The 9,420-nt window shown below is 42.4% G+C and overlaps 1 protein-coding gene across 1 annotated transcript in view; it reads right to left on the bottom strand.

The window, feature by feature from the left end:
* Positions 1-214: 214 nt before the first annotated feature.
* Positions 215-9,420, bottom strand: part of LOC120059294 (AMP deaminase 1-like) — a 35,772-nt gene continuing 26,566 nt past the window's right edge. Inside the window, exons 8-16 of the mRNA XM_039008242.1 lie at positions 3,790-3,984; positions 3,424-3,555; positions 3,175-3,338; positions 2,787-2,913; positions 2,038-2,201; positions 1,727-1,847; positions 1,426-1,599; positions 1,089-1,199; positions 215-827 (exon numbers count right to left, since the gene is read on the bottom strand). Coding sequence (XP_038864170.1) covers positions 672-827; positions 1,089-1,199; positions 1,426-1,599; positions 1,727-1,847; positions 2,038-2,201; positions 2,787-2,913; positions 3,175-3,338; positions 3,424-3,555; positions 3,790-3,984 — 1,344 coding nt within the window. The 3' untranslated portion in view covers positions 215-671. The remainder of the gene's footprint in view (positions 828-1,088; positions 1,200-1,425; positions 1,600-1,726; positions 1,848-2,037; positions 2,202-2,786; positions 2,914-3,174; positions 3,339-3,423; positions 3,556-3,789; positions 3,985-9,420) is intronic.

Here is a 9,420-nt window from a genome sequence, read left to right as displayed (position 1 = left end):
TTAATCCTGTGAGCTAAGAGGCGTCGTCAACTCCTGCTGTCTCATCCAACGAATGGATGTCTTGATTTGTAGGAGAAGGCCAATTGACACAATCACAGGACGATGTCATTTGCATCCACTCAGAAATCAGGGCAAGGGCATACATTTCAGCAAATCAATTCTGTCGTGGTTTGGTTTGACAAAAAATATTAATAGAGAAATGAAATGATATTTGTTTTAACATTTATTACTTTCAAATCATTCTTGCAATTGAGTCCCCCACAATATGACACATCTAGAAAGAGTAATTGTTTTCACACATTCATAAACAAGTACAAGGCCAGTGAAACCAATCAAATGAAAAGATAGAATACAACAGACACAAACAGGATTATCATTATAGGTCCGTGCAAACTGGTATTCTTGTGATGTCCCTACCCCTTTAAAGTTGAAATCTGTAAGGGTTAAGGAAGTCCCAAAGATCCTGGATAGCACTGACCAATCACTATATGCAAACTGTGTTAAATTGATATTAGTTGCACACAGCCACCAGATGATGGCTGGTGGCTGTATTCTAATAAATAGATTATGTGGTTTGCCATGGAGGGAACGCCAGTACACAAGAAGGTTGTCTTAAATAATCGGTACATTTAGCAGGGGCCATCACCATAAAACATAACATCTCAGATTGTTCACTCAGTCTTCAGACCCTCCTTAATAAGGTTGAGCTCATAGCAAAGTGTCTCGTAACGATAGGCCATACGGATCTGGGCGACATTGGTCTTGCGTATGTCATTGCCCTCAGGGCCCTCCTTCAGATAGTCGGAACCAAGGAAGTGAGTCTTCTCCTGTAGAAAGAAACCAAGGCAACACGTTTTGGTGCTGAAGATGTTATGATGGCAATTAGACATGGCAGTCTATTTACAGTGCTGTCATCCAACTAGTCCATACTATGATTGAACTCATACTTTAATGTAGATTGTAAAGTAACAAAATATAATGTCTTTGTGTAAAATAATAATGGTTCAGGTCTTACAAAGTGTGGCTAAATTGTGAGTCTATGAGGTAGTATATTGTCTATCCTGTTTGTCGTCTCTTGTGTTGTTTACCTCATCAGACAAGCCGCTCTGCAGCACACTGTTCCTGGAGATCTCACACATGTCACAGGTGCTGAGCTTGAACACCTGGGCTGCAATGGCATACTCCTCCATCAGGGGCTCCTGAGGACACACAGTCAGAGCAGAGTAAGCTTGGCATCTCAATTACTCTCTATAACTGATTTAGGATCAGCTTAAAAATCAGCCGTTACCATTTTGAACTGAATGGAACCTTGGGCCAGTTGATTGGCGCATAATGCACCAACAATAACCAAGAGCGCACCAAAACAGGTAAATATCTTTCTACATAACACACAGACTGCCAGACGGGCTCCCAGTCTGGCCTCACCCTGGTGTAGTGGAACTGCATGGGGTCATCCGTGGACAGGGAGACGATCAGGCCCTTCTTGAGGAACTCCTGAAGAGGACTCTTGGCATACTCCAGGAAGAGACTGTTGTTGCTGAGTGGAGACATGGCAATGGGAATCTGGGCCAGGAAGTAGAGGTACTGCAACACAGGGCTCTGTTGAGTGGGAGGGTTAGATACAAACGTCAACATTAGGACTATAGGAGTTAGTTGTGTAATGTGTTTAGGTTTTGATAGTGTCAAAGAAACAGAGGAGACCATTTTGTTTGGAGAGGCTACAGACCTTCTTGAGATTGAGGCCGTGAGAGATGTTGTCAGCTGTCATGAAGGAGGCCAGCAGATGGGTGACGGCTCCAGCCTCTCCACAGTGGGGCCTGAACTGGAAGGTGTTCATTCCCCTAGCCCTAGAATGCAAACAAAAACACAAAACAAACAATGATATGAGTGTATCATGTTTGAATTTTCCTTTTCATGCAACAATTTCTTGAAGGACGTGTGGATTCCCACTGAGCACAGATGTCAATTCAACATCTATTCCATGTTGGTTCAACCATTGTGTGCCCAGTGGGTTGTGATTTGACATGCGATACTCACTTGCGGAGCTGGTTGATCATAGTGATGTTGGCATACATGTAGTAGATGTAGTAAGTATAGGAGGGGTTCTTGGCAATGTTCCACTCCTCTGGTTTGGGGCTCTTGGTGCAGAACATGTGACCACTGTGCTTGGACTCGTCATCCACACTGTCGAAACCTGTCACCTACAGAGCAGAGGAAGATGGAGAATGAAGTGATTGCCTTGCTATTCAAATTATTTTCTTCATATATCATACCAAACTATTTTTTTTTTTTTTTAAGTGATTGAAAATGTAAAAAACACATTTTAAAACTCAAATTCCTACCTTCTGATAACATTTCCATCAAGGCTGGAGAACAATCATGAATTAGGACATTTGAGTGAACTACTCCTGGTTGCTAAAATTCAAATAGTTTGCCTAATTTCAGTTTGTGTGACAAAACAAGCAAGTATAGTGTAGAGAATCATTGTAACATCTAAAACGCTGTGAAATATATTTTCCATAACCAAAAATATTGTACTTTCAGGTTGAAGCTGATTTACAAAACCGAAAGTAAAAGACGCAAAAAACAAAACTTGAGAAAGGTAAGCGCAGAAATAGTGCACATAGAACATATCTACCACTTCTTAGACTTGCTTTAAATGAGAATGACAGATCTATAACACACATTTCTATGTGAATTTGGTCAGGATGCACAAAAAGTTGCATATTGCAGCTTTAAAATGTAAAACTCCTTCATCCCTGGTTCCTCATGCCAGTCTCACTCACATGCTTGAGGAAGATGCTGAGCTCAGGGTTGGCGTGGGGTTCGATGGTGGCCTGGAAAACAGGCAGGAAGATGTTCTCCAGCATCTTTCCAAAGTGGGGCACGAAGTTCTTACCTCTGAAGATGTCACTGAGGTGGAAGTACAGAGAATGAGCAGTTAGTAGTTTACAAACATGAGATGCCATGGTAATAAACATGTTCTTCAGACCTTATTCTAAATGTACAAATTTCATTATTTAGAGAGCCATTTAAAAAAAAAGATTGTTTGTTTTTACTTGGAGGGCCAAGTACCCCTAAAAGAGTAGAATTTTATACTGAGTTTGCCAAACTTGCCAAAGGGTGCAAAAAGGGTAGAGCACATTCACTGAAGAACAGAGAGATACAACTTACTAGATCCTGGGCACTTGAATCATCCACTTGAGTTGAGGGGAGAAGACTCTGTGCTTGTTGAACCAGCTTGAGAGCTTGGTCCACTCATTAGGGTTGCAGCCATAGATGGACAGACGGGGCTCTGCGTATTGGTACCTGGCATCCTCCAGATCAGAGGCCACTTCCTGGGTGCGAAAAATATAGAATCAGCTGGTTGTAATCAAGCGATGTTTACAAAAGGGAACTAACTAAGCCATAGCTGAGTCTAACCTTAATGATCCTGGCGAAGTACTCTCCATCGATGTGGTTCTCTGTCTTCATGTACAGGTCACGCAGCTCGCTAGCTCCCACAGGGTTGTACTTAGCATTGAACTTGTCAAAACGCTGAAAGGTTTGTCTGCCCTTAAGACATGAGCGAGAGAGAAGCACGTAAGACCAAGGAGTGTTCACATTGGAAAAAGTTTAAAAATATCAAAGATGCATAGTTTCACCGTATGCAGCTTACTATGTAACCTTTCAACGGCTTCTGCCAAGAGGTCTGGACCTTTGACACAGGAGGTAGGAGCGCACTTGCCCTGTGGTCACAGGACTGCTTTTCCCCCTTTGATCGCTAAACTAGCTAGCAGTATGACTCACAGCGTGCACATCCAGGGAATCGACAGTGAGGTCATAGGGGTGCAGCTTGAGGTTGGCGAACAGCTCCTTCATGGTCACATCTTTGCCCTTGATGTTTTGCACTACACGGTCAGCGTCCACCTGGTAAGACTTCTTGATGAAGCGCAGGAGGTGCTTCTGGTTCATGCAGGCAGCAGCATGGATGTGGGTGTCGACCTACAACAGCACACAGGAGTTGTGAGAAAAAATGTATATGAGTTACTACCCACTAAGCATTTACCATCAGCGACGTCTTTTGGATGTCTTTTTTTGGTGCAGTCCGGACCGGCCTTGATTTCAACGTCCAAGGACAGTTATTTTTGGTCCAGACCAGACAAAGCATGAACCAATCATAGCCATCTATGTTTGGTTCAGATTTTGTCCAGTCTGGACTGGCCCTGATTTCAATATCTACACAGGTCCAGTCCTGACAGGCCTATATTTGGCCCAAACATAGATATCTATAATTAGATGTGCTTGCTGAAGCCAAGCACAACTCTAGATTTCTTACAGTCTTATTATTATTTGATTTATTTGATTCACTCTAGCGCTTAAACGTTTTAAGTTGTTAACACAAAACCAACTTCCAAATGTGTACACTGTCCCAATTTATATTGCTTGAGAAAATATTTTTGACAGCATTTATACTTTTTGTACTACAATAATATTTAAATGAGCTCCCAATACAATTCAATGGCAGAAAGGGGCCATAAACTTCAATGGTAAAAAAAAAAATCTAGCATTCTACACTTATCTCCTCTTTCAACATTTAAGTTAAACACCAAACCAACATTGAGATGTTCAGACTGACCCTACTTAGATTGCTTATATACAGATTTTTGATACTATGTATACTTTTTGAATTATAATGATTTAAAATGTGCAATATTTACATTAGTCAATGTAGACAATGAGAGATAAATATAGTGCCTTCAGAAAGTATTCATACCCCTTGACTTATTCCACATTTTGTTATGTTACAGCCTGAATTCAAAATTTTTTGATTTTTTTTAGACCCATCTACACACAATACCCCATAATGACCATGTTTTTAGAAATGTTAGCACATTTATTGGAAAGGAAATCACATTTACTGAAAGGAAATCACATTTACGTAAGTATTCACACCCCTTTGTATATGACACTCCAATTTTCATTGATCGTCCTTGAGATGTCACTACAACTTGATTGGAGTCCACCTGTGGCAAATTCAATTGTTAGGGCATGATTTAGAAAGAAACACACCTGTCTATATAAGGTTCCACAGTTGACAGTACATGTTGGAGCAGAAACTATACAATGAAGTCCACAGAACTGTCCGTAGAGCATATATCTGGGGAAGGGTATAAAATAATTTCTAGAGTGTTGAAAGTTTCCAAGAGCACAGTGGTCTTCATCATTGGGAAATTTAACAAATATGGAACTACCCAGACTCTGCCTAGAGCTGGCCATCTGACCAAACTGAGCAACCAGGCAAGAAGGACCTTGGTCAGGGAGTAGGGCTGTGGCGGTCATGAAATTTTGTCAGCCGGTGATTTTCAAGCAAATAACGGCTGCACTCACAGTAATTGACCGCTAATTAACAAACACATTTCGCATCTCCTAGCTTTCACGCATAGTCTACAAGCCACAAATGCAGACCTTTGGAACATCTACATTTTAAAAAGTATAATAAATCCATGTAATATAGCCTACACCATCACAATACATGCATAATTTATTTTAGACAGGTCCAAAAAACATATGAAGAAAATGTAATCTATTTCAGAAGAACAGAATAGCATACTCTGTTGTCCTTATGTTAGGCCATGATCTGGCAATACCATATGGCTGTGGACTACACTAGTTCATTTAGCAGACAAGATTTGCTTTGAATTCTGTGGCATTTTATAGTATGAAGAATACAATTGAACATAGCTGAATAAACTAAAAGGATATTTTGTCCCAAGGATTAGAGGGAGAATTATAACAATTTAAAATGTGCAATATTTACATTAGTCAATGTAGACCATGAGAGAGAAATATAGTGCCTTCAGAAAGTATTCATACCCCTTGACTTATTCCACATTTTGTTGTTATTCCACAACCCTTTGGCACATTCTGTGTTGAGAAGTTAAAGAAACAGGTCCTCCTATTCGCTTAATTTGGAGTTACTTTTGGTCATGTAGTGTATGTGGACACCTGCTCATCGAACATCTCATTCCAAAATCATGGGCATGAATATGGATTTGGTCCCCTCTTTGCTGCTATAACAGCCTCTACTCTTCTGGGAAGGCTTTCCACTAGATGTTGGAACATTGCTGCGGGTACTTGCTTCCATTCAGCCACAAGCGCATTAGTGAGATCAGGCACTGATGTGGGGTAATTAGGCTTGGCTCGCAGTCGGCATTCCAAATAATCCCAAAGGTGTTCGATGGAGTTGAGGTCAGAGCTCTGTGCAGGCCAGTTACGTTCTTCCACACCAATCTTGACAAACCATTTCTGCATGGACCTCACTTTGTGCACGGGGGCATTGTCATGCTGATACAGGAAAGGCCTTCCCCAAACTGTTGCCACAAAGTTGCCACATTATTCCATATGTGTTAATTCATAGTTGTACAATGTAGAAAATAGTAAAAATAAAGAAAAACCCTTGAACGAGTAGATGTGTCCAAACTTCTGAATGGTACTGTACATCTGCATGTTATTTCTGGAACAGTATCTTCTAAATCAAAGAGGAATACGTGAAGCAAGAATATGTCAGCTACATGAAGTAGCTAAAAGAAAACATTCAATGTAGCCAAAGATTATAGGGTCCAGTAGGAAACACTTGTCAACCCTTTGATTCCTACCCTGTCACAATAACGCCTACCTGGCATTTTAATTTGTTGTCATGTCAAACTGTATTCAAAGTGCACACTATATTGCAACCATAGAATTTGAAAAATTCTTCTATTTCCAGTTCACCCAAGTGTTTTGCTCTAAATCACAAGTCAAATCGCAATTGCAACATTTGGTTAAAATTAATGAAATCCCTTAGAATTTATGTGTTGCCACCCTAAGATCATGCACTACTTATAAAGCAAATGTTTTTCTTTTATTATTCAAAAACATAATATAACGTCATACAGTCTTTTTCTTTGAACACCGTGAAACATGAAAAACAAAAACAGCCCCAGACCACAATTCCTCATCCACCAAACTTTACAGTTGGCACTATGCATTGGGGCAGGTAGCGTTCTCCTGGCATCCGCCAAACCCAGATTTGTCCATCAGTCTTCCAGATGGTGAAGTGTGATTCATCACTCCAGAGAACGCGTTTCAACTACTCCAGAGTCCAATGGCAGCGCGCTTTACACCACACCAGCCGACGCTTGGCATTGCGCAAGGTGATCTTAGGCTTATGTGCGCCTGCTCGGCCATGGAAACCCATTTCATGAAGCTCCCGACAAACAGTTATTGTGCTGACATTTCTCCCAGAGGCAGTTTGGAACTCGGTAGTGAGTGTTGCAACCGAGGACAGACGCTTTTTACATACTACGCACTTCATTCTGTGAGCTTGTGTAGCCTATCACTTCGCGGCTGAGCCGTTGTTGCTCCTAGATGTTTTCACTTCCCAATAACAGCACTTACAGTTGACCGGGGCAGCTCTAGTAGGGCCGAAATTTGACCAACTGACTTGTCGAAAAGGTGGCATCCTATGAATACAGAATGGCGCCGGAGGGGATGGCTACTGTTTTACGGGCTCCTAACCAATTGTGATATTTTGTGTGTTTTTTCACGTTTGTAACTTATTTTGTATATAATGTTTCTGCCACCACACTAAGACCGCACTCAACGAGCTGTATAAGGCCATAAGCAAACAAGAAAATGTTCATCCAGCGGCGGCGCTACCAGTGGCAGGGGACTTTAATGCAGGAAAACTTACATCCATTTTACCTCATTTCTACCAGCATGTAACATCTGCAATCAGAGGGGGAAAAAAATTCTAGACCACCTTTACTCCACACACAGAGACGCATACAAAGCTCTCCCTCACCCTCCATTTGGCAAATCTGACCATAATTCTGTTAAAATAATTCTGCAGAACTAAAGCAGGAAGTACCAGTGACTCGCTCAATACGGAAGTGGTCAGATGACACAGATGTTAACCTACAGGACTGTTTTGCTAGCGCAGACTAGAATATGTTCCGAGATTCATCCAATGGCATTGAGGAGTATACCACAGTCATCGGCTTCATCAATAAGTGCATCAATGACATCATCCCCACAGTGACCACAGTACATACCCCAACCAGAAACCATGGATTACAGGCAACATACGCACTGAGCTAAAGGTTTGAACTGCCGCTTTCAAGGATTGGGACTCTAACCTGGATGCTTATAAGAAATCCCGCGAACCATCAAACAGGCAAAGCGTAAATACAGGACTAAGATTGAATCCTACTACACTGACTCTGATGCTCGTCGGATGTGGCAGGGCTTGCAAACTATTACGGACTACAAAGGGAAGCCCAACCGCGAGCTGCCCAGTAAACCTAGCCTGCCAGACGAGCTAAATTTCTCCTATGAGCTCGCTTCGAAGCAAGCAACACTGAAGCATGCATGAAAGCACCTGCTGTTCCGGACGTCTGTGTGATCCTGCTCTCCGTGACCGATGTGAGTAAGACGTTTAAACAGGTCAACATTCACAAGGCCGCATGGCCAGACGGTTTACCAGGACATGTACTGGCAAGTGTCTTCACTGACCTTTTCAACCTGTCCCTGACCGAGTCTGTAATACCTACATGTTTCAAGAAGACCACCATAGCCCCTGTGCACAAGAACGCCAAGGTAACCTGCCTAAATGACTACCGACCCGTAGCACTCACGTCTGTAGCCATGAAGTGCTTTGAAAGGTTGGTCATGGCTCACGTCAACATTATCATCCCAGAAACCCTAGACCTACTCCAATTCGCATACCGCCCAACAGATCCACAGATGATGCAATCTCTATTGCACTCCACACTGCCCTTTCCCACCTGAACAAAAGGAATACCTACATGAGAATGCTGTTCATTGACTACAGCTCAGCGTTCAACACCATAGTGCCTTCAAAGCTCATTACTAAGCTAAGGACCTTGGGACTAAACATCTCCCTCTGCAACAAGATCCTGGACTTCCTGACGGGCCACCCCAAGTGCTAAGTGTAGACAACAACAGATCTGCCTCGCTAATCCTCAACATGGGGGCCCCTAAGGGGTGCGTGCTTAGTCCCCTCCTGTACTCCCTGTTCACCCACTACTGCATCACTAAGCACGACTCCAACACCATCATTAAGTTTGTCGATGATCTCTGAGGCAGCCTATAGGGAGGAGGACAGAGACCTGGCAGTGTGGTCCCAGGACAACATCCTCTCCCTCAACGTGATCAAGACAAAGGAGATGATCGTGGACTACAGGAAAAGAAGGGCAGAACACGCACCCATCCACATCAACGGGGCTGTAGTGTAGCAGGTTGAGAGCTTCAAAATCCTTGGTGTCCACATCACCAACAAACTATCATGGTTCAAACACACCAAGACAGTCATCAAGAGGGCATGACAACACCTATTCCCCCTCAGGAGACTGAAAAGATTTGGCATGGATCCTCAGA

Source organism: Salvelinus namaycush, chromosome 14 (assembly GCF_016432855.1).
Source record: "Salvelinus namaycush isolate Seneca chromosome 14, SaNama_1.0, whole genome shotgun sequence".
Taxonomy (NCBI): Eukaryota; Metazoa; Chordata; class Actinopteri; order Salmoniformes; family Salmonidae; genus Salvelinus; species Salvelinus namaycush.
This window is presented reverse-complemented; position numbering and strand designations above follow the sequence as displayed.